Consider the following 25912-nt stretch of genomic DNA (forward strand, 5'->3'; position numbering starts at 1 on the left):
TTCCGTGAAGAAAATCTAAGCCGAGGCGCTTCCGAAACGTTTCCGTAACGTTTTCCGTGAGGAATCTCGCAAAGGTTTCAACCGTTCTTCGACGTTCTTCATTCGTTCTTCATCGTTCTTCGATCTTCAACGGGTAAGTACCTCGAACCAAGCTTTTCGATTCATTCTATGTACCCGTAGTGGTCCACATTGTGTTTCGTGCATTTTTATTCTCGTTTTGTTTACTTTTTATACCCCCTGTTGACGTGCTTAAGCCATTTTACTTAAGTCATTTCTCGCTTAACTTAAAAATAAAATAAATTTCCACCGAACGTTTGAATTGTATTATCCATTAACTTCGGTCAAAATAAATTCCGACCGTTCGGTCGTGCCGTAACCACGTTGGAAATCAAAAAGAGGTAAAAAATAATATAATAATCAAAAAGACATCTTTTAGTAAAATAAAGTGGAAAATCAATCGGACGTTTTCTCTTTGGGATTTCTCATTCTTAATCGAATTGATTAATAACTAAAGTGAAACTAAAGGCTAAAATCAATTCGCCTAGTCAAGCTCGTCCATAAAAATAGGCTTTTGAAGTTTGTCATTTCATTTCCTCACTAAGTAAAATGGATCATTTTTAAGGTCCAACGCCTTAAAATGATCACCTCTTAAAGTAAAAAAGAATCACTTGATAAGAAAGAACTACGTAGGTCTGATTTTCTCATCCCAATTGAGGAATACGTAGGAGCAAAGGGAAACACCCTTGTCGACCACAAAAAGAGAAAATATAAAAAGGGTATAAAGGATATAGAGACATAAAAAGGAAACATAAAAAATCAAAGTCATGTTTGCACATTCGATTAAAGGCTGCCGTCCCTTGGGGCGGACGTGTGGGGTGCTAATACCTTCCCCGTGCGTAAATACAACTCCCGAACCTTTCACTTAAAAGTTCGTAGATCGCGTCTTTTCCGGTTTTTCCGACGTTTTCCTCAAATAAACGTTGGTGGCGACTCCGCGCGTATTCCTTTCGTGGAACACGCATCCCGCGAGTCACGCGTCGCCCTCCCGCCGAAGGGTAGGTTGCGACAGTTGGCGACTCCACTGGGGACTGTTTTTTTAGAGAGTCAGGCCATTTAATCTTGTGCAATGTTTTATCATGACTTTCTCCTTTGTTGGTTTCCCTTTATTTGTCTTATTTTCTTGTGTATATAAACTATTTGTTGCTTTTAGTGTGTTTTAGAATGTATGCATGAGGTAAATATTTATTCATTTGATGCACACAAACACTAACACTATTTGCACACACTGTGAGTGAAAAAAGGGCCCTATACCCGGGTTCGTGGGAACATAAGGAGTGGAGGTGAATCTGTGATCATGCTAGGTCTCCGACTTGCTTGATTACAGTGAACCCTCATCTAGAGCTTTTCTCTTTGAAAACCTATTGTTGCTAGTAGTCCCTACTGCTACAATATGTTCTTCAAAGGGGATGATACCTCTAGAAACCATCAAGAGAGATATAACTACCTTGGGGATTATTGCTAAAAGCCTAGTTAGTTCTCTCCCTTATAGATCCCTTAAATAGGGGCACGAAGCAAACACGCTGCGTGCCATTTTTCACGCTGCCATGCATGAGTATCATATACCCTTTTGCTTATGTTCGGTAAATATTGTCATACTGTGCACATTCCCGCATTGTGTCGTTTGCATAGGCATTGCATATGGGTTCTGTCTTGATCCCTACTGTAAACAAACCAACGGAGGGTCCGTGTCGCCTTCTTAAAAACGTGCGTTGGGGCATTTCGCTACCCCTAGACGTCGTATCTAAGAAGGGGACAAATTCCCCGGACCCCCGCATTCCTAGATTGCATCTGTGTCATATGCATTCCATCATGCATGCATCCATCCCACCCATGAGATATCGGAGTTTTGATTTGCACCAGCTTTTGTCTCACTTTAGTAAGCATGGGAACAAATCAAACCAGCAAGAGGTTCTACCAAGTCAAGGTCAAAAGCCCAGATACCACCAGCATCAAGGAATTAGGGCGGTTGATGGAACCCCTCCAAATGCAAGCCTTCCGCAAGACTTACGGAAAGATCTTAGAGTTGACCATAGCAGAGGTGTCCATAGAAGCCATTGCATCACTCACCCAATACTACGACCAGCCTTTGAGATGCTTCACATTCGGAGACTTCCAATTAGTACCAACCATTGAAGAATTTGAAGAAATTCTAGGATGTCCTCTCGGGGGAAGAAAACCATATCTTTCCTCCGGATGTCTCCCCTCTTTGAGCAGAATTGCAACTGTGGTCAAGGATTCAGCAAGAGGTTTGGACCGCATAAAACAGACTCGGAACGGCATAGCGGGCCTACCACAGAAGTACCTAGAAGACAAGGCGAGGGGTATGGCCAATCAAGGAGACTGGGTCCCGTTTATGGATGTGTTAGCTTTGCTAATTTTTGGGGTCGTCCTCTTTCCAAACGTGGATGGTTTGGTAGACCTAGCAGCAATCGACGCTTTCCTTGCCTACCACCATAGCAAGGAAAGTCCGGTGGTAGCTGTCTTGGCAGATCTATTTGACACATTTGACCGAAGGTGCGAGAAGAGTAGCGCACGGATCATCTGTTGCTTACCCGCCCTCTGTGTTTGGTTGGTTTCACACTTGTTCCAACAAGACACAAGACATCCATGTCCGCTCCTGAGCCATCGCTCGTGTACTGAAAAGAGGAGAATGGATTGGGACCAGCTCTTGGCCGGGATAGGAAGTAGAACAATCAGTTGGTTCCCCCAATGGAAGGAAGGAAGAGAAGGAGTCCTTTTCTCATGTGGAAGATACCCAAACATTCCGCTGGTAGGAACGAGGGGTTGTATTAACTACAATCCCGCGCTCGCTATAAGACAACTAGGGTACCCCATGAGGGGAGCACCGACGGAAGAAAGCATGTCTCCTTTCCTTGTGAGGGATCTCGGCGCACAAAATTCCAAGACTATACAAAGAATCCATAAGGCATGGGAAACCCCGTTAAGGAAAGATCAAGAGCTTAGAGGCATTCGTAATGGCATCATTGGTGGGTACCACGAATGGCTGAAAGTTCGCATACGAGGTTTAGATTGGCTCGCCAAGTTAAAAGTCGTCAGCGAAGAGAATTTTGAAGCACCGGAAGAGGACGAAGAAGTCCAAGCTCTCAAAAGCGAGTTAGGAAAGGCAAAACTCGCCAAGGAGAAGTTCAAGTTGGCTGCTACACACGTTCGGAAGGAGTGTGCCGGGTTACGGGAAGAGAATGCAATTACCGCAAGAGCCCTTGAACAAGAGACCAAGAGGGCTCGCAAGGAAGAGTATGGCCGGAACAAATTTCGCGGAGCTCTATGGGGTAGAAATAATGAACTCAAGTTGCGAAGGGAAGAAAGGGACCAGTCGCGAGCACATAGCATGGTTCTGAAAGAGGAGTTGATTGCTTGTTCAAGGTCCAAAAGAAGCTTGTCTCAGCATTTATGCGAGACGGAGACCAACATGCTAGCTATCATCGCCAAGTACCAAGAAGAGTTAGGTCTAGCCATGGCCCACGAGCATAGAATCGCGGATGAGTATGCTCAAGTATATGCGGAAAAAGAGGCTAGAGGAAGGGTGATCGACTCTTTACACCAAGAGGCAACCATGTGGATGGACCGGTTTGCTCTTACCTTGAACGGGAGTCAAGAACTTCCCCGCTTGTTAGCCAAGGCCAAGGCAATGGCAGACACCTACTCCACCCCCGAAGAGATTCATGGGCTTCTCGGCTATTGTCAGCATATGATAGACTTAATGGCCCACATAATTAGAAATCGTTAGGAAACTTGTATGGTCTCTCAGACCTTGACTAGATACGACTTCCTTTTTTTTGAAATAAAATGAGTTGGTCCCATGTTTCTACTCCAAAAAGCTTGTGCAAATCAAATCACTCCTACATTTTATCTCTAGCATGCATTGTATGTTGGTCTCGTCCTTTGTCACGGGAAGCCGGAAGGTCCATATCACCTTCTTAATTGTACACATGGGGCACTGCGCCCCCAAATGCGCGAGTAAGAAGAGATAATTTTCCGGGCTCTCGTGTCCGTAAAATGCATTCATATCATGCATCGCATAAGCATCTCTTCATAACATCATAATGGACATATCCTGCATTTGTCCGTTATCATATTCCAGCCTCACATTTTGCATGAGTCATGGCATCATCATGCATATGCGTTCAACAAACTTTTTGATCTGCAAAATTGCATACCATTTGTTTTCATGTTTGCTCATCCTTGCGTTTTCCTCTACAAAACAAAAACAAAGAAGGGGGAAGCGTGAAACTTCACACTACATTCTTAGTTTCATGTGTTAGGAGCCAACCATGTTGGGATCATAAACCCGTTTCACTTAAAAACAAAATAATTGAACATGGTACCTAATGCATGGTTAACTAGGAAATGGTGTTTCTTCGGGCATCTCAATTTCATAATTACATTTTCCGTGCATAAGCTTAAAGTATGCCCGAGTCATTCATCCCTATGAGATGTTGTTGAAGTATTGGCGATCAGAATTTCCATTCCTTGGATTACGGGGTTGAACCAAGCTCAAGCTTTTACAAAAAGGTTCATCAAGTCAAGTTGAAATATGGAAGTAACCATCCTGCAAAATTGGGGCAAAAGATGAATCGAGTCACATCACTGCTTCGTCTACTGCCAAACATATTTAGGATTATTGATGTCCTTGTTACTTCCAGTTTCACCTTGACAAAGATGTCATGGACCATGTTGAAAATCTAAATTGATTCAACCCCATATCCTGCGTAAAAATTCGCAATACTTCGACTGTACATCATTCGCATGCATCCATGCTTTTCATTGGTTGCATTGCTCATTGCATTCTTTCCTTGAAAAATAAAATAAAATAAAATGAACTTATCAAAAAGAAAAGGAAACGCTTTACGGCGCCCTTACCGAACTCGTGCTAGAGCTAGAGTAATGGGTGAAGCAGAGAAGGTGCAAGAGAAGATGAAGGCCAAAAATGGAGGCCATAAAAGAGCAAATGGCCACAATGATAAAGGCCATGATGAGCATGAAGAAGATAATGGAAGCCAATGCGGTTATAGTTGCCGCTATTAAGCGTTGTCGCTAAGGTGAACCCAATGCTCCCATCTGGCCTCAAGCAAATGAATCGTCCAACCTCAAATATGGTAGGCAAAGATTTGGGAAGTACGGATGACCCCATGATGTGCAAATTCAAAACGAGCACGCCTTCCCATCATATGGCTTGCCTCCCAACTATACACCACCCAATGTGGCATACACTCTCAATGAAAATCTCAATAACTCCACTCCGATACTCATTGAGAACCAATAACCTCATCAGGCACATATCTCTCAAACCATGGGAAAGACACATGAAATTCCCCACCACAATCTAGCTGACTTCGAGCCTTGGCTCGGATATGCCACTGAAGGGCAAGCAGTTGGTGGTATACCCTTTGAAAACCCTTTGGAGGGCCCTCAGTATCACCCACAACTGCACCTATTGCATTCCACAGCGGATAAAAACCCTCATGCTATGGCCGAAAAGGGAAAGACGAATCATCTAAAGGAAAGGCTCAGGGCCATTGAAGGAGGTGAAGATTATGCCTTTGCTAACCTAGAAAAGTTGTTCCTACCCAAACATGGTCATTCCCAAGTTCAAGGTGCTGGACTTTGACAAGTACAAGGGGGCTACTTGTCTCAAGAACCATCTAAAGATGTATTGTCAGAAGATGGGGGAATACGCAAAAGATGAGGAATTGCTGATACATTCCTTCCAAGAAAGTCTTACTGGGGTAGCTGTTACCTGGTACACTAACTTGGAACCTTCCCGAGTCCATTCTTGGAAGGACCTAATGGTTGCCTTTGTTAGGCAGTATCAGTACAATTTTGATATGGTTCCGGATAGGATGCAACTACAGAACATGTGCAAAAAGGGGGACGGATCATTCAAAGAACACGCCCAAAAGGTGGAGGGATCTGGCGGCCCAGGTGGTACCCCCAATAATGGAAAGGGAGACGATAATCGTGATGGTAGACACATTATCGGTACTCTACTATGAAAAGATGGTGGGCTGCGCACCCTCAAAGCTTTGCAGATTTGGTCTTCGCCAGTGAAAAGATCAATGTGGGTCTGAAAAGAGGCAAATTTGATCATCCTACTAGGACGACTGAGAAAAATGGGGCAAATAAAGAGGGTGAGAAAGAGGGAGAAACCCATGCTGTGACTGCCATTCCTATACGGCCAAGTTTCCCACCAACCCAACAATGTCATTACTCAGCCAATAACAAACCTCCTCCTTACCCACCACCCAGTTATCCACAAAGGCCATCCCTAAATCAACCACAAAGTCTGTCTACCGCACTTCCAATGACGAAGACCACTTTTAGCACAAACAAAAAAAAACACCAACAAAAAGGAATTTTGCAGCAAAAAGCCTGTAGGGTTCACCCCAAATTCCGTTGTCATATGCTAAACTTGATCCCATATCTACTTGATAATTCAATGGTAGCCATAACCCTAGCCAAGGTTCATCAACCTCCGTTTCTCCGAGAATACGACTCGAACGCAACGTGTGCTTGTCACGGAGAAGCCCCGGGGCGTTCCATTGAGCATTGTAGGGCTCTGAAGCGTAAGGTGCAAGGCCTAATTGATACGGGCTGGCTGAAATTTGAGGAGAATCGCTTGTTGAATCCTAACATTAACAAGCAACACCATACATGGGGCAATTCTGGAAGCTGTTGTTATGACTCATCAGGATTTTCAAGTTTATGCCATAAACCACAGTTACAATGTTAAATGATATGGATAAAATGGACATCCTCTCACGAACACATCTTTGCTTATTCAACTTCCACCGGAATGTGAGTGTAAGCCATTGGTCTGTTTGCTCAAGCAACCTGCGCTCCTGAGTGTTGACTTCCAAGACCGTTCAATCAGAGATTACTCATCTTGCACGTTGGTGGGGGTGCCGTAAAACAACGAGTAAAGTTCAAAACAAACAAGTTTCAAAATAAAATAAAATAAAAGTGTTCAAAAAAAAAAACATTTGATTGACTGTGCTTTCAAGACGTTCATGTGACCTCATTTTATCATCCTGGAAAGTTTGTCTTTTTAGAGAGAAGTGAGTTATCAAGAATAGGATGTTGGACAAATGGCTTCAGTAACCTTGAGAAGAAGAGGGGATTGAATTAAGATACGAATATTATTCCCCAATTAAACTTTCACTCTCTCTTTTTGGATTAACAATGCACATAGGGACAACCCTTCCCTTGTGTTCAAGAATCCCCTACAACAAGAGACCCACGGTCTCTTAATCCCTTTTCAGAAATAAGAAGAAGAGAAGAAGAGGTCTCTCGTAAAAGAGGTAGATTGTAAAATGAAGATCAATCAAAAATTCCTTATTGAATAAGCAAGTGGTTGACCAAGGAATCTTTTTGAGAGGATAAGACATTTCAGTTCAGAAAAACTCTTGATCTTTCGAGAGGATAAAACTGTTTGGGCAATGAAAACTCTCTTTAAAACATTTGAATGGCCATTCATAAAACATTTGAATAGATATGTCTCTTGGAAATTATTTTCTGAAAATCCCCTCTGGTAATCAATTACAAGACTTATGTAAACGATTACAGGTTTTAAAAATTTGAATTAAAACATTTTCAACTGCTGGTAATCGATTACCAGAGAGCAAATCTCAATTTGAAATGATAGGATTCTTTGGTCAAACCTTTTGTTTTTCAATTTGGAAACTTCTTCCTATGATTCTAGAGATCAAATTGATCATATATCTTGATTTCTTGTCTCGAATAAAACTTGGAAGCACTTGATCCTTTGGCATCATTAAGACATCAAAACATCTTGCTTCTACATAGGAGTCATTTGACTTAATCCATCAACTGAAAGATCCTTCAACTATTTCTCGTCCTTGGAAAATTCTTTTTGCAAGAATCAACTGCTTCTTTCATTCTTCCTCACTACGAGGTCGTGAAAACAAGACAACACTTGGTACCTCTAAGCCCTACACTGGGGCAACGAAAGGCACCATGCAAAAACCTCAAGCGAACCTAGGGGCAGATTAGCAGTTCTCACCCAATAGGTTCCCTCCTACAAGGTCATGACGAAAGGCAACGATTGGTACCTCAAAGCCTTACACTGGGGCAATGAGGGGCACCGTGCATGAGCCTCAAGTGAACATAGGGGCCGATCAAAAGTTCACACCCGTCGATGTTTTTAAACAAGAAAAAAAAGGGAGACAAACCCTAGGATTTCGATGGATTGATTAAACATCAAATGGCTCCATTGCCGTCACTCCAAAACGGTCAAGTGACTAAATCAAACAGAACATACACTCTGAGGGAGTTCCCGGAGAGATTTGCAAAAAGATAGGATGAGGTTGCATGAATTATCACCTCTTTCAAAAGGACAGTCAATCTGTGTTTTCCAAAAAAATTAAATCAAAATCAAAATCACAAAATAGGGAAAGAATGTCATGAACATTGTACAACTTTCCATTACATTGCATTGTTTCATATGAAGTCCGCATTTACCAAATTTCACGACAAAGGTTGCATGCATCTGCATCCCTAAAAATCATGTTAACTGCATAGATTTCCTACATCTAATGTCCAAATCTTGTGGATTTGGGATAACCGGCCCTCTCGATGAGTCGATCTCTTGCTTTCTCATAAGGGTGGACCCTTGGGTACTTGTACCTATCACTTTTAGAGGACTACACGTCCTCGCCAACAGAGGGCTGCACGCCCTTACCTCCAGAGGACTACATGTCCTCGCCTTGAGAGGGCTACACGCCCTCACCTTGGGTACTAGTTACCCTCACCGTCAGAGGACTACACGTCCTCGCCTTGAGAGGACTACACGTCCTCACCACCAGAGGGCTGCACGCCCTTACCTCCAGAGGACTACATGTCCTCGCCTTGAGAGGGCTACACGCCCTCACCTTGGGTACTAGTTACCCTCACCGTCAGAGGACTACACGTCCTCGCCTTGAGAGGACTACACGTCCTCACCACCAGAGGGCTGCACGCCCTCACCTCCAGAGGATTGCATGTCCTCGCCTTGAGAGGGCTACACGCCCTCACCTTGGGTACTACTTACCCTCACCGTCAGAGGACTACACGTCCTCGCCTTGAGAGGACTACACGTCCTCACCACCAGAGGGCTGCACGCCCTCACCTCCAGAGGACTATAAGTCCTCGCCTTGAGAGGGCTACACGCCCTCACCTTGGGTACTAGTTACCTTCACCTTCAGAGGACTACACGTCCTCGCCTTCAAAGGGTCATGTACCTTCAACTTCAGAGGACTACACGTCCTCGCCGTCAAAGGGTCATGTGCCTTCACCTTTGTAGGGCTACACGCCCTCACCTTCAGAGGACTACACGTCCTCACCTTTAGAGGACTACACGTCCTCGCCATCAGAGGACTACATGTTCCCCATTTTCAAAGGGGGGCATGCCCTCACCTTTAGAGGATTGCACGTCCTTGCCATCATAGGACTACACTCCCTCGCCTTCGAAAGGCGACACGTCCTGAACTTCAGAGGGCTACACGCCCTCGCCTTTAGAGGACTACGCGTCCTCACTTTCAGTGGGCTCCATATCCACACCTTAAGATAATTTAAGGTCCTCTGTCCTTAAATGCTTAACCGAGACTTGCACTCCCGGTTAAGGGACCAGTAGTTTCCTTTTAACGGTTTCGGGGCCACCCCCTGATATTGGAGGAGGGCCAACTGTGCGAGCACAACTAGAAAGGGAGGCTATCACACTGCTACTATGCATACTGGGGCAAGATTTCACCCGTGCCGCTGCAAAGAGACGAGTGCGGATCATGCGCACCAACATGACCACTCTTACATAGATATAGATGACGTTGCTACTTAGCAACATTCTGCCCAGCGACCGCAATGCCAATCTCCCCCTGCAAAAGTATCAGTTGGTCTGTGTCGTCCCGACATGGGTAAGTATGCATATAGTTCAACTGATTTCTGATACCATCTATTGTTTGCAGGGATCGCACCCACAAGACACCCAGTGGACCCGGAAAAGTCCAACAGGGCCCTGGGGTTTCCAGCTCTGGTTACGGGCCTCTATCAGTCCTACAGGGTGCCCGTACCCCCCCGGCAAGGTCACGTCATCATAGGTAAGTATGCATATGGTTCAACTGATTTCTGATACCATTTATTGTTTGCAGGGATTGTGCCCGCAAGACACCTAGTGGACCCGAAGAAGGCCAACAGTGTCTTGGAGTTGCCAGCTCTAAATACGGGTCTCTATCAGTTCAAGGGAGTGCCTGTTGCCCCCAGCAGGGTCATCAGGCCCCCTACCAATCGAGTTTTCATCTAGAAGTGTTGCGCCCCCAGGCAGGCGCAGGGCGAGACACCACAGCAGCATTGGGATGGACGGTAGCGGGCAATAGACACACCGCCATCACCACTAAAGTTCACCTCAGCTCATCCATAAAAAGGTTAGAGCGTTGCCTACGACACATGGCCGACCAATAGGCAACCAAGTCCAAAGCCAAAGGTAAGCAAAGTACTAGGTCAGTGACCGACAAGTCATAAGGCGTCCAGCTAAAGACGTTAAAGAAGCGCTACTAGGAGGCAACCTAGTACCTTTTGAATCTATGCTTGTTATTTGATCACTTTTTATAGTAGGACGCACCTAGTTGCTCATGATCCTGGGGATTTAAATAAAACAAGCGCAAGCTCGAAAGGTAGTCATACCTCACAAAATATATATATGTATGTTTAGGTAGTGAAAATACCTTAGATATGCATGTATGTAAACAAAAAACACTTCACAAAATATATATATGTATGTTTAGGTAGAAAGATACCTTAGATATGCATGTATGTAAACAAAAAACACTTCACAAAATATATATATGTATGTTTAGGTAGAAAGATACCTTAGATATGCATGTATGTAAACAAAAAAACACTTCACAAAATATATATATGTATGTTTAGGTAGAAAGATACCTTAGATATGCATGTATGTAAACAAAAAAATACTTCACAAAATATATATGTATGTTTAGGTAGAAAGATACCTTAGATATGCATGTATGTAAACAAAAAAATACTTCACAAAATATATATATGTATGTTTAGGTGGCAAGATACCTTGGATATGCATGTATATAGCAAAAATACCTCACAAAAATATGCACATGTTTAGGTAGCAAGATACCTTGGATATGCATGTATATAGCAAAAATACCTCACAAAAATATGCACATGTTTAGGTAGCAAAATACCTCATGAAAAAAAAAAAAGAAAAAAAAAACAAGAAAAAGAAATAAACAAATGATAATGATAAAAAAAAAAGAAGGAGAAAAAAGAAAAATAAGTTGTCAAGCTGAAAAACCAACATGCTTTTGGAAAGAGATGACTTCCAACTTTTCTTTGGGAAAAATTCACTGATCATAACTAGTTTTTGAAAAAAATGTGTATACACCTGAAGGGTGAATGCTGTGAAGATTTTCCTAGACGCCCGAAATGGACTCGGATGAATGCACAAATTGATAAAAGAACATATTTTGGAAACATTGGGTTGATTTAAAATAGAGGAAATGAATCCTGAGCCCTAGCATCACATGACCATAAAAATTTGACACTTGAGTGTCCGCATAGGTGCATGCACGACCAGTTTTGCATAAAGTTTCTAAATCATCAGTTTTGCATTTGTGTCATGGAAATAATGTGGGGCATCCCTTTTATCCTTGAGCCAAACCAAACCCCGACATGTATCATGTCTAGCCATTCTACAAACCTTGAGCCAAAATCCTGACTCACCATAATCCTTACCCTCGGAAGCAAAAAGAAAAGAAGGAAAATTTCCAATCAAAGAGAAAGCAAAAAAAGAAAAGAAAGGAAATTCCCAATCAAAGAGTGGGAGAAAGCAAAAAGGAAAGAAAGAAAATTCCCAATCAAAGAGTGGGAGAAAGCAAAAAGGAGAGAAAGAAAAAAAGAAAAGAAGAAGAAGAAGGAAAGAAAGCCCCTGATCGGGGATCTAAGGAAAGACAGAAGGGATATGCAGAGAGGTCTTTGGACCGGACAATATCTGAACAATACAGAATTGTCACCAAATGAACAAAAAAAGAAGAAAAGGGAACCACGACCTAAAATAGTCTTCTCCCTTTGATTACCAACCAAAATCCCGTGCGCTAGCGACTTTTTTTTCTCGCCCCGCACTAAACAAAAACAGAAAAAGAAAAAAGCCAGAAAAATCAAAAGCCAAAAACACACAAAAGCCGAAAGAAGAAACCACCAAAAGAACCCATTCCCAAGGGAAGCCCTATTGATCCATGATCACGCGTGTAATTTTTGATTTGATAGGAAATAATTTGCAAAGCCAAGTCATGACATATCTATGGTTCGGAATTAGGATGAAACACTTACCTGTGCGAGATTGATACACTTTGAGTGATTTTCTTCTATTTTTGTCGAACCCAGTGTTTCCTCTAAATGGTCATTTAGAAACGAAATGCTAACATCCAAAATCTCATTTATGGTTATGGGAGATTTCATCAGCAGACTCTCCTTCCCCGGTAGACGCATTGTTTTTCACTCAAAAAAAGCATATGCTGCTCTAAATCAGTTGGAATATTTGTCTCTTTGCTAAAGCATGTTTGCATTTTAGCGGAGAAAACACCGAGATTTTTTCAAGTCTCACAAGTTATCCAGAACTACGTAGGTCTGAGTTCCTCATTGGAGGATACGTAGGAGCAAGAGCCTCGCTTTTGTCGACAACACCGCCTTTTGTTGCCATGACTCAAGAGCTGGTAGCCCGCGGAGACACCTTACGGTTATCCGCACCTCGTCATTCAGTGACCCCAAGTGTGATTCACGAGCAGAGACCAATATGGTCATCTGCGCCCTTTCCGGAGATGTCAGCATTTTCCGATGGAGACTTTTCAAGTCTCACAAGTTATCCAGAACTACGTAGGTCTGAGTTCCTCATTGGAGGATACGTAGGAGCAAGAGCTTTGCTTTTGTCGGCCGCCCCATAATCTTTGTCATACTGACCCTGAGGCCATGTGACGTGCACCCTTGTATCATCCAGAGGCGGCGGGCCCGATGATACGCGGAGATACCTTACGGTTATCCGCACCCTTTTGTCATCCAGAGGCGGCGGGCCCGATGACAAGCAGAGACCAAGTTTGGTCATTCTGCACCCTTGTATCATCCAAAGGCGGCGGGCCCGATGATACACGGAGATACCTCGGTTATCCGCACCCTTTTGTCATCCAGAGGCGGCGGGCCCGATGACAAGCAGAGACCAAGTTTGGTCATTCTGCACCCTTGTATCATCCAGAGGCGGCGGGCCCGATGATACGCGGAGATACCTTACGGTTATCCGCACCCTTTTGTCATCCAGAGGCGGCGGGCCCGATGACAAGCAGAGACCAAGTTTGGTCATTCTGCACCCTTGTATCATCCAGAGGCGGCGGGCCCGATGATACGCGGAGATACCTTACGGTTATTCGCACCCTTTTGTCATCCAGAGGCGGCGGGCCCGATGACAAGCAGAGACCAAGTTTGGTCATTCTGCACCCTTGTATCATCCAGAGGCGGCGGGCCCGATGATACGCGGAGATACCTTATGGTTATTCGCACCCTTTTGTCATCCAGAGGCGGCGGGCCCGATGACAAGCAGAGACCAAGTTTGGTCATTCTGCACCCTTGTATCATCCAGAGGCGGCGGGCCCGATGATACGCGGAGATACCTTATGGTTATTCGCACCCTTTTGTCATCCAGAGGCGGCGGGCCCGATGACAAGCAGAGACCAAGTTTGGTCATTCTGCACCCTTGTATCATCCAGAGGCGGCGGGCCCGATGATACGCGGAGATACCTTACGGTTATTCGCACCCTTTTGTCATCCAGAGGCGGCGGGCCCGATGACAAGCAGAGACCAAGTTTGGTCATTCTGCACCCTTGTATCATCCAGAGGCGGCGGGCCCGATGATACGCGGAAATACCCGAGTGGTTATCCGTATAAACATTCTTTTGCTATCTGTAAGACAGAACGCTTGATAGCATGCAGAGGCTGACATAGTCTTCTGCACCTTTTGTTCCTCCGGGAACAACAAGTCATTTACATGCGGAAATTTCATGGTCGCCCGCGACTCTCGAGGAGCGAAATTAGTGTCATACACTGATTTTCGGGGACCTTTGCTTGATGACATGCGACCATTCTTTGGTCCTTGTGAGGTGCTTGGCACCCATCGTTAGGCAATTTGTGAAATTTTGGGAACAACAAGTCATTTGCATGTGGAGATTTTACGGTCACCTGCGACTCTCGTCAAATCGAGAGGGACGAAATTAGTGTCTTATCTTTACTTTCCTTTTATCTCCAATAAAAGACAAGTAAAGAGGGGCAACTGTCATACCCTAATTTCGTCCGGGGACCTTTGCTTGATGACATGCGACCATTCTTTGGTCCTCGTGAGGTGCTTGGCACCCATCATTAGGCAATTTGTGAAATTCCAGGACATGCCGAAAAACCAAAAAATATTGATGCACAATCCGTAAGTTTCTGTGACACACCGGAAATCAAATGGAAGCATCGTTGCATAATTAAGTGAGGTTCCGTAACATTCCGTAAGTCAAAAAGGGGATGATTATGTAATCCGCAAGGTTCCGTGACATTACGGAAAGAAAACAAGTATCGTTACGAAATTCGTAAGTTTCCGTAACTTTACGAAAAAAGAATTACCAAAAAACAGCAGAGGGGGTGTACTTAGTAAAAATGGGGGTGCAAATAGCACCCAGGCCCACTTGGGCCCTCCAGAATATTCCTCCAGAAGGCGGTTGCTTCTGGAGGAAGCAACCCTGCTCGCCTGGGCGAGCTGAGCTCGCCTGGGCGAGCTGGGCGGCAACCACCTCCCCTATTTTGCTATAAATAGGGGAGGAAGTGAAGAAGGAAGGGGTTCAGCCCCTTAGGCACTTCTCTCTCTTTCGAATTTGCTTGGAAAAATTGTTTCCGTGAAGAAAATCTAAGCCGAGGCGCTTCCGAAACGTTTCCGTAACGTTTTCCGTGAGGAATCTCGCAAAGGTTTCAACCGTTCTTCGACGTTCTTCATTCGTTCTTCATCGTTCTTCGATCTTCAACGGGTAAGTACCTCGAACCAAGCTTTTCGATTCATTCTATGTACCCGTAGTGGTCCACATTGTGTTTCGTGCATTTTTATTCTCGTTTTGTTTACTTTTTATACCCCCTGTTGACGTGCTTAAGCCATTTTACTTAAGTCATTTCTCGCTTAACTTAAAAATAAAATAAATTTCCACCGAACGTTTGAATTGTATTATCCATTAACTTCGGTCAAAATAAATTCCGACCGTTCGGTCGTGCCGTAACCACGTTGGAAATCAAAAAGAGGTAAAAAATAATATAATAATCAAAAAGACATCTTTTAGTAAAATAAAGCGGAAAATCAATCGGACGTTTTCTCTTTGGGATTTCTCATTCTTAATCGAATTGATTAATAACTAAAGTGAAACTAAAGGCTAAAATCAATTCGCCTAGTCAAGCTCGTCCATAAAAATAGGCTTTTGAAGTTTGTCATTTCATTTCCTCACTAAGTAAAATGGATCATTTTTAAGGTCCAACGCCTTAAAATGATCACCTCTTAAAGTAAAAAAGAATCACTTGATAAGAAAGAACTACGTAGGTCTGATTTTCTCATCCCAATTGAGGAATACGTAGGAGCAAAGGGAAACACCCTTGTCGACCACAAAAAGAGAAAATATAAAAAGGGTATAAAGGATATAGAGACATAAAAAGGAAACATAAAAAATCAAAGTCATGTTTGCACATTCGATTAAAGGCTGCCGTCCCTTGGGGCGGACGTGTGGGGTGCTAATACCTTCCCCGTGCGTAAATACAACTCCCGAACCTTTCACTTAAAAGTTCGTAGATCGCGTCTTTTCCGGTTTTTCCGACGTTTTCCTCAAATAAACGTTGGTGGCGACTCCGCGCGTATTCCTTTCGTGGAACACGCATCCCGCGAGTCACGCGTCGCCCTCCCGCCGAAGGGTAGGTTGCGACAACACCTATGAAGAGAAATCGGGTGGAAATGTCTTCATGGGAAATGATGTCTGATGCAAGACAGTTGGAATTGGCACAGTAAAAATCAAGATGCATGATGGAATTATCCGAACACTTACTGAAGTTAGGCATGTCCCAGAGCTGAAGAAGAACCTAATCTCTATAGGTATTATGTATGGAAAGGGGTTCAAATGCAACACTGAAAATGGGGTCATGAAAATTCAGAAAGGCTCTACAATGGTGATGAAGGGTATAAAGAGGGGTAATCTCTATATACTTCAAGGTACAACATGTGTTGAGGATGGTCGAGTAGCTGTAGTATCAAGATCCAATAAGAGCATACCTGACTTAACTCAATTGTGGCACATGAGACTAGGTCATATGAGTGAAAAAGGTATGATGATACTTCAAAAACAGCAGCTGTTGGGAAATCATAAACTGGATGAACTGAAATTATGTGAGCACTGTGTTTTCGGCAAGCAACATAGGATTAAATTTCCTAAAGCAACTCACACCACCAAAGGAACTCTTGATTATATTCATGCTGACTGTTGGGGGCTTGCAAGAATACCTTCACTAGGTGGTGGAAGGTATTTTCTATCCATAATTGATGACTACTCAAGAATGACATGGATCTACATCATGATTCAGAAGAGTCAAGCTTTCAAATGCTTCAAAGAATGGAAAGCACTGATTGAAAAAAAAACTAAAAGGAAAGTTAAAAGACTCAGAACTGATAATGGTTTGGAGTTTTGCTCAACAAAATTTAACAAATTCTGCAGAGATGAAGGGATTGCTAGACAACTTACTGTTAGGAACACTCCTCAGCAAAATGGAGTTGCTGAAAGAATGAACAGAACACTCCTGGTAAGAACAAGATGTCTATTGTATAATGTTGGTCTCAACAGAAGTTTTTGGGGAGAAGCTATCAATACAACTTGTTTTCTGATCAATAGAACGCCCTTTACTGCTATAGGACTTAAAACTCCTATTGAAATCTGGAATTGCAAAACAGCAAACTACTCAAACCTAAGAGTATTTGGCTGCAATGCTTATTATCATGTCAATGAAGGAAAACTGGTACCTAGATCAAGAAAGGGTCTGTTCATGGGTTATGGTGATGGAGTGAAAGGCTATAGGATCTGGTCACCATCTGAAAAGAAAGTTCTTCTCAGTAGAGATGTAATTTTTGATGAATCGCATTTGTTTCATCCCAAGCTTGAGGTTCCAATTGCTGGAACACAGAGCTGCCACTCTCCTCAAGAAAAGGATGTAGAATCTGAAATTCTGATACCAATGACAGATGTCGTACCGGATGTCACGACATCACGCTTCAGAACATGCAGATGATATTTGACAGTATGAACAGATTAAACAAGTAAATAACACAAGAGAATTGTTAACCCAGTTCGGTGCAACGTCACCTACATCTGGGGGCTACCAAGCCAGGGAGGAAATCCACTAAAATAGTGTTAGTTCGAAGATCTAACAACCACTGTTTACAACCTTCTCACCTAACCACTACCCATGCAACCTCTACCTAAGAGCCACTCTTAGATATGAGAACCCCTCTCACTCCCTCTCAATCACTCTCCCGTGTTTACAAATAAATCAAAGACACACCAGAGATTGCTCTCTGAACAAAAGAGATCAACTCTACACACTCAGGTCCAACACTTGATGTTAGGGTACCATCAAGGTGGCTCACAAAACACTCAAGTCCCAAAACTCACAAAATAACTCTTCAATCCCGGACTTGGTAGAAAACTCGTGCAGCCTTCATGTTTATATAGCAGTGTGCGTATCTGGGCTGCAACAACTTGCGCTGGATAAGATCTATCATTCTCCTGAAAATCTGCACTTAAAGATCTAAAAGATAAAGTTTGATCTTTTAGTTTTTATCTTTAATCTTTAATCCCTGAACGAACTATTCAAGTTTGTAATTCGAACTTTAATTATCTTTTAATTCGTTTCTAAAGATAGATCGTCTAATCTGTTGCTAACTGCACAATAATCTGTTAAAGATATAACAGATTTATGTGTCCAGTATTTTCGGGCAGGATGTCCTGGACATTGTATCCGACATCGTGGATCCTGCAGCTTCAATTCTTCATTTGACATTTTATCTTGCCTTGTGCATTGTGGAGCCCAATCTGATTCCTTGACATAATGTTGGACATCATGTGCAGCAACTCCAGCTTTCCTTCATTGTCTAAGTGCTTATGTTTTAACAAAATCTTAGCCAATATTTTAAAACTCAGTAGAGCTAAGCACTAACAGAATCTACAGCCAAAGACTCAGAAAAAGGGGGTCATTCTGAAACATCTCCTGTGGTTCTTCAAGAAGGTGAGAAATTAGAAGATTTATGTGCAAATGAGTCTCATTTGGCTGCTGTACTTGATCCTCCATAACTCAATTCTGGAATCAATCAGAGACCAAAAAGGGTCACTAAACCTCCTGAAAGATACGGATTTGAAGACATGGCTGCCTATGCATTATATGCAGCTGAAGAAATAGATTCAAATGAACCAGCCACTTACCAAGAAGCTATCAATCATCCTGAAGCTGAAAATTGGTTGTTAGCTATGAAAGAGGAAATGGAATCTTTGTATAAGAATCAGACCTGGAAACTTGTTGAACTACCTAAAGGAAGACATGTGGTAGGTTGCAAGTGGATATTCAAGAGGAAACCTGATCTTTCAGAAAAGGAAGGGATAAGATACAAGGCTAGGTTAGTTGCCAAGGGATTCAGCCAGAAAGAAGGAGTAGATTTCAACGAAATATTTTCACCTGTGGTCAGGCATACATCCATCAGGGTTATGCTTGCTATAGTGGCAAACCAAGATTTGGAACTTGAACAACTTGATGTCAAAAATGCTTTTCTCCATGGAAGATTGGAAGAAAATATTCTAATGAAATAGCCTGAAGGGTTTGAAGTTCAAGGAAAAGAGAGGTATGTTTGTCAACTACAGAGGTCCTTGTATGGTTTGAAACAATCTCCAAGGCTATGGTACATGAGGTTTGACAGCTTTATCACCAGCCAAGGATTCAAGAGAAGTCTCTATGACTACTGTGTTTATCACAACAAGGTGGAGGATGGATCAATCATCTATCTTCTACTCTATGTAGATGACATGCTTATTGCAGCAAAAAGCATGCGTGATATACAAAATCTAAAGATCCTCCTGAATGGTGAATTTGATATGAAGGATCTAGGGGCTGCAAAGAAAATCTTAGGAATGGAGATCTATAGGGACATAACTCAGAAAAGGCTATTTTTGTCTCAAAAGGATTACATTCAGAAGATACTTGTGAGGTTTGGAATGGCTGATTCTAAACCTATCAGTACTCCCCTTTCAGAAAAAGAGAAGCTGTCTGCTATGATAAAGGTTCAAGCTCAGGTTGATCAGGATTATATGTCAAAGGTTCCATACTCAAGTGTTGTTGGCAATCTCATGTATGCCATGGTCTACACCAAACCTGACCTTGCTTATGTTGTTAGCATGGTTAGTAGGTTCTTAAACCAACCTCAGAAGGAACATTGGAAGACTGTGAAGAGAATTTTCAGATATCTTAAAGGGATTGCAGATATAGGATTGATCTATGGATCTCACTCGGATTGCTACCTCACTAACTATTCTGATGCAGATTTTGCTGCTGATCTGGTCAAGAGAAGGTCTCTAACAGGGTATGCTTACACCCTTGGTGGCTGCTTGGTGAGTTGGAAGGCAACACTTCAACCTTCTGTTGCCCTATCAACTACTGAAGCTGAATATATGGCTCTTACTGAAGCTGCAAAGGAAGGAATTTGGCTGAGAGGTCTGATAAATGATATCGGAATTAATCAAGAATATGCTAACATCTACTGTGACAGCCTTAATGCTATATGCTTGGCCAAGGATCAGGTTCATCATGATAGAACCAAGCATATAGATGTTAGATATCACTTCATTCGGTCATAAAGAAGAATCAAAGTTCATAAGATTAGCACTCTGCACAATCCTGCTGATATGTTCACAAAGCCAGTTCCAAAGAGCAAGTTTGATCATTGCTTAAGCTCGCTCAATGTTGATTGTTGGGGTTAAGTTCTTGTGTGCTTGGAGGGAGCAGTTTGTGTCCTATATGGATGTTAGTTTAAGGTGGTGAATTGTTGGACTGTGACCTAAATCCATATGGAAGTTTATTTTGTTATTTTTTTTTTCTGTTTTGTCCTCTGCCTATATAAGGCAATGATGCCCTGTATTTTTTCAGAGACAAGCTTCCATTTGTATACTGCAACCATAATAAGAAAAAAGCTTTTTGTTTCCCCTCCTGTGGATGTAGCCTTGATCAAGGTGAACCACGTAATTCTGTGTGTGTTCTTTCTCTATTTTCTTCTCTTTCACCTTGCTGCAAAACTCTGTGTGTATGACATAGCTTTCTGCTGTTTTTGTTGTTGTTGTTCTTGCTTGTTCTTCATCACTTCCATAATAGATAACTTTCTACCTGTTTCATTTGTCGATGAGGAGTTGGATAAACTGTTTTCAACTGATTTATCATCACGTGCACAAAACAAGAAAACTGAGATATACACCAGAATTCTTTCCATCCTTAATAATGGTGTAGTTATTGGTGATAAGAAGTTTGAATTTCTAGCATTCTCATCAAGTCAGTTGCGGGAAAACTCTCTCTGAATGTTTGCTCCTACAACAACTGGATGTACTGCTGCTTATATAAGGAAATGGATGGGTAATTTTAGCCAGATTAGGAATGTTGCTAAATATGCTGCTAGGCCAGGACAATCTTTTTGGTTCATCTACTGAAACTCTAAGCGCCTATAGGGATGAAGTTGAAATTATTCCTGATGTGAAGAAGCTTACACATAATGGAAACGAATATGTCTTCTCTGATGGAATTGGGAAAATATCTCTTGAATTTGCCTGGATAGTGGCTAAAAAATATGGTTATGATTCCACTCCATCTGCCTTTCAGATTAAATATGGTGGGTACAAAGGAGTTGTGGCTGTTGACCCAACATCATGTTACAAGTTATCATTGAGGAAGAGCATGCAGAAGTATGATTCAATTAACACAAAGTTAGATGTTTTGGCCTGTAGTAAGTTTCAACCGTGTTATCTAAATCGACAGTTAATTTCTCTCTTATCCACTCTTGGTATCAGGATGGTGTTTTTGAGAAAAAAAATTAGAGGCTGTTAATCAACTGAACACTATACTAATAGATTCATTAAAGGCTCAGGAAGTTCTGGACTTAATGTCTTCTGGGGAGATCACTAATGTTCTGAAGGAGATGCTCATTTGTGGCTACAAGCCTAATGAAGAACCATTCCTTTCCATGATGCTGCAAACATTTAGGCATCAAAACTGCTGGAATTGTGACTCAAATCCATGATCTTTTAATCTAAAAGGAAGAGCAATGATGGGATGTTTAGATGAAACTAGAACCCTAGAATATGGTCAAGTATTTGTTCAGTTCTCTAATAATAGGCTGTGGAGTCTATCTGATGATTCTTTTCCATATAATTCACCAAAGAATTATATTGCCACAGGTAAGGTAGTAGTAGCCAAAAACCCCTGCCTGTAGCCAGGTGATGTGCGTGTTTTACAAGCTGTGAATGTGCCAGATTTGTACCACATGGTGGACTGTGTTGTTTTCCCTAAAAAAGGACCAAGGTAAATATGCTTCTTAAATATTTCTATTTTTAGGCATGTTCAACACTATTTTATGGAATGATCTAACTTTTAAAGATTGTGTAGAATTAAAAAATTAGTCTCTAAAATTCAAATAAATGAAACTGGTGAAATAATGGTTACTTAGCTGCAGCCTACATTGCTTTTGTATGTTTAAGGGTTTTTATACAAATTTAAGGGTGTTCAAGTATGTGATAGGCATCTCTTTTATAGATCTTGGACACTAAGACTAGAACTCAGAATTTTACAGTAATTAAAAGGATCTTGAGAATGAACTGAAATAAAAGATACCACTAGCTTGAGAGAGGCTTTCTAAATCCCTACTCAATCTTTGCCTCTTTGTCATGAACACTTTCCTCTTACAATCCATTAACACTCCTCTCTCCATTGCCGCCATGTGTCTGGAAAGTTACAAGGAAATATCCCCTCATGACCTTTCAATTTATTTTTCTTCTGATAGACTCTAGAAATAGGAGAGTAGCCACTACTATGCTCAATGAATATTAGTATCACTTTACTGCCTAATATGCATGAATTTTCAAGAGAACAACATTTGAACATAGGGTAGGAGTAACAAATTTCTAATTTTGCATTGGATGGTTGGGAAGTTGCTTTAGCATGGTTATTTCAGTAGAAGGTCCATTGGTAGTATTGCTAGCCTTGACATGTATTAATAATCATTCTAAATAAACCAAAGATACATCCATATTTAAAACTTTTGCATTATTTTTTTTTGTTGAATTAGGTATCAATTTCTTTGTGCGGAAAGATGTTTTATTTTCCCTTGAATCTGTGAATGGTACATGGGAGGTATATATAGAATGCACAGGACATAAATAAGAACAATAATCTAGCCAAGAAATTAGGGGCTTTGATCACCCTATAAATGCAAATTCTAAATATGGTAAAGACAGAAATGACAGCTAGCTAATAATTATGTACATAAAACCCTAATGAACTATACAAATAGAATCTGTTGATTCTGCGTTGATCTTCAACACTCTCCCTCAATCTCAATTGTGGATATCTATCATACCTTGGATATGATATTCTTGTCTACATTTCTTGGTAAAGGCTTTTGTTAAAATGTTCGCTGTTTGCTGGCATGATGGAACATGATTGACACTTATAATCTTATGATCAATTTTCTCCTTAATGAAATGTCTATCAATCTCTACATGCTTTGTTCTATCATGATGCGAACTGGATTCTTCGCAATGCTTATGGAAGCTTTCTATCACAAAATATCCTCATGGTGTAGTTGGTAGGAATTTTGATTTCATTCAACATTCACTTGAGTCATATTCCTTCACAAATACCGTGTGCCATAGCTCTGAGTTATGCTTCTACACTCCTTCTAGCCACAACAAACTATTTCTTGCTTCTCCAAGTTACCATGTTCCCCCATACAAATGTGCAATATCCTAGTTGATTTCCTGTTAGATAGACATCCTGCCTAATCCGAATCAGTATAGACTTCAATACCTCTGTTTGAGTTCTTCTGGAAATAGAGCCCTCGCCCTGGTGTACCTTTAAGGTATTGGAGGATTCTATTCACATTTCTCATGTCAGTTTCAATTGGGTTTGACATAGAACGACTAGCCATGCTTACAGCGAAGCCAATGTCTGGCCTAATATGAGTTAGATAGATTAGTTTTTCAACTAGACTTTGATATCTATCTTTGTCAGCTGCTACACTATCTTCTTCACTCCTTTTGAATGGTTCTATGGGAGTATTGGCTACTTTGCATCCAAGCATTCCCGTTTCTTGAAGTAAATCTAGAGTGTACTTCTTTTGAGAAACAAAAATACCATTCTTTGTCCGAGCAATTTCCATCCCTAGAAAATACTTGAGCTGGCCTAGATCATTGACTTCAAATTCTTGGCTAGAAGATTCTTCAGATGATTTATTTGATCATAATCGTCTCCTGTAATTACGACATCATCTACATAGACAATAAACAAAGCTATCTTTCCATTCACAAAATGCTTAACAGACAAAGTATGGTCTGTTTGGCATTGAGCAAAACCATCTTGCTTGACAACTTTTGTTAACCTGTCAAACCACACCCTTGGAGATTGTTTAAGGCCATATAGAGATTTACGAAGCCTGCTCACCATGTTTGAGGTGTTGGGTGATTCAAGTCCTAGAGGTATTTGCATATATACCTCCTCTTATAACTCCCCATTTAGAAAAAAAACATTCTTTATGTCTAGTTCGTGTAGAGGCCAATCTAGATTTATGCTAGAGATAGTAGGACCCGAACAAAATTGAGTTTAGCCACGGGTGAAAATGTCTCTTCATAATCTACTCCATATGATTGTGTAAATCCCTTTGCAACCAATCGAGCCTTGTACCTATTTATACTGCCATCAGCATTGCATTTAATTGTGAATATCCATTTACATCTTACTGTTGTCTTCCCTTTTGGAATAATGGTGACTTCCCATGTGCCATTTTTCACAAGTGCTTGAACTTCTTCTGTTACAGTTGCTGCCCATTCGAGTCTTTGTATAGTGCCTCTTGAATATTTCTTAAAATTTATACACTGTCAACAGCTGCTACAAAGAACCTATAGTTTTGTGACAATTTTTCATAGGAGACATATCTCTCAATAGGGTGTTGAGTACAAGTTCTCACCCTTTTTCTCTTAAGAATAGGAATATTAGTATCTGATGCATTTATATCAAAAGCTTCAGGGTTAGGAAGAATATTACTTGTGAGAACTTCATTTCCTAGAGCTTGGTTGGATTCATGGTTTTGCATTAGAGTTGTGCTTGACTCTGCATCCTTCCCCCTTTTTCTCTTATAAACCTTCCAATTATCTTCTTGTGTTTTCGGGCCATGGTTTTATTGAGATGCAGTTGAAACTTTAACTACATCCTGTTCAGTTTTTGCTACAAGTTCTATCACAAACTCTGCTGTCCTTTCAACTGGTTTAGGTACAGGTTCAACTGTTTGAGTGTTATGGTTCTGGTCTATTAAGGTTTGTGCAGAAGTAGTACAAGTTCGGTTATCTCAAGAGCTAAAGGTTGGTAGTCTGAGTTTTCAGTTGCATAGGTGTTTGGTTGCTCCCCCTGAATGCCAACTTTGGGATAATAGGGCTGATTTTCATAGAACTTTACATTCATAGTGTGGTAAAAAATTTTAGTATCGGAGAGTAACATCTGTATCCTTTTTTATGAGGAGAGTAACCAATAAATATGTGTCATACCCTAATTTCATCCGAGGACCATTGTTTGTCGGCATGCGACCTTCGTTTGACTACCTCAAAATGTTTAACACCCATCGTTGTGGAATCCGTAAAGTTCCGAGATGTTTCAAGAAGAAACCGGTCAAAAACACGAAAACGAGAGTGTATTTAGCAAAGTGGGGTGTGTGTAAATAAACTGTTACACTCTAATTTCATCCTAGGACCATTGTTGATCTCTTCGGAAGGCTTAACACTCATCACGGTGGAATCCGTAAAGTTTCGTGAGATTTCGGAAAGAAAACGGCCAAAAACACAAAAATGGGGGGTGAACTTATCAAGATAGGGGTGTAAATAGCAATACGGATCTAGCCCTTCCGACATATTTTTGGAAATTGGGTTGCTTAAGGAGGAAGCAACTGGGCAGCAAGCTCCTCCACGTTGTTGAAAAATGGTTTCCGGGGCTTCCGTAATGCTTCCGTAAAATTTCTGAAAACCTTAGGTAAGCATATTTCACTTAACATTGGTGAAAGGGAAGATAAAAAAAAGATGAAAATCAAATTCGAAATACTTCCATAAGGCTTCCGTAACTTTTTTGTAAAGTACGGAAAGGGGGGTGAACTTAGTAATTAGGGTGCGCTTACTCAAGAAGCCTCTGGGCGGCAAGCACCTCTCTTTTTCCCTATAAATAGGGGAGGGGGGATGTTTGAATTCATTCATGACCCCTAAGCTATGCATTTCGGCTATTTTGGGCAAAAAAACATGTTTTCATGAAGAAAGATCTAGTCGAAGTGCTTCCGTAACGCTTCCGAGACGTTTCCGTAAGCGATTCTGTGGAAATTCTTCATCGTTCTTCACCGTTCTTCGTTCGTTCTTCGTCGTTCTTCAATCTTCAACCGGTAAGTTCCCAAAATCGAATCTTTCAATTCATTCTATGCACCCTTAGTGGT

At 41.6% G+C, this 25912-nt stretch overlaps 1 protein-coding gene and 1 pseudogene across 1 annotated transcript; one reads left to right on the forward strand and one right to left on the reverse strand.

Annotated features, from left to right (window-relative positions):
• Positions 1 to 21757, forward strand: part of LOC102665363 (RNA-dependent RNA polymerase 1-like) — a 32004-nt pseudogene extending 10247 nt beyond the window's left edge.
• Positions 21758 to 23227: 1470 nt separating this feature from the next.
• On the reverse strand, positions 23228 to 23608 carry LOC106799296 (uncharacterized mitochondrial protein AtMg00810-like). The gene has a single exon (XM_014777493.1). The coding sequence runs from the start codon at positions 23606 to 23608 to the stop codon at positions 23228 to 23230; it is 381 nt and encodes a 126-aa protein (XP_014632979.1).
• Positions 23609 to 25912: the final 2304 nt, after the last annotated feature.

Source organism: Glycine max, chromosome 7 (assembly GCF_000004515.6).
Source record: "Glycine max cultivar Williams 82 chromosome 7, Glycine_max_v4.0, whole genome shotgun sequence".
Lineage (NCBI taxonomy): Eukaryota > Viridiplantae > Streptophyta > Magnoliopsida > Fabales > Fabaceae > Glycine > Glycine max.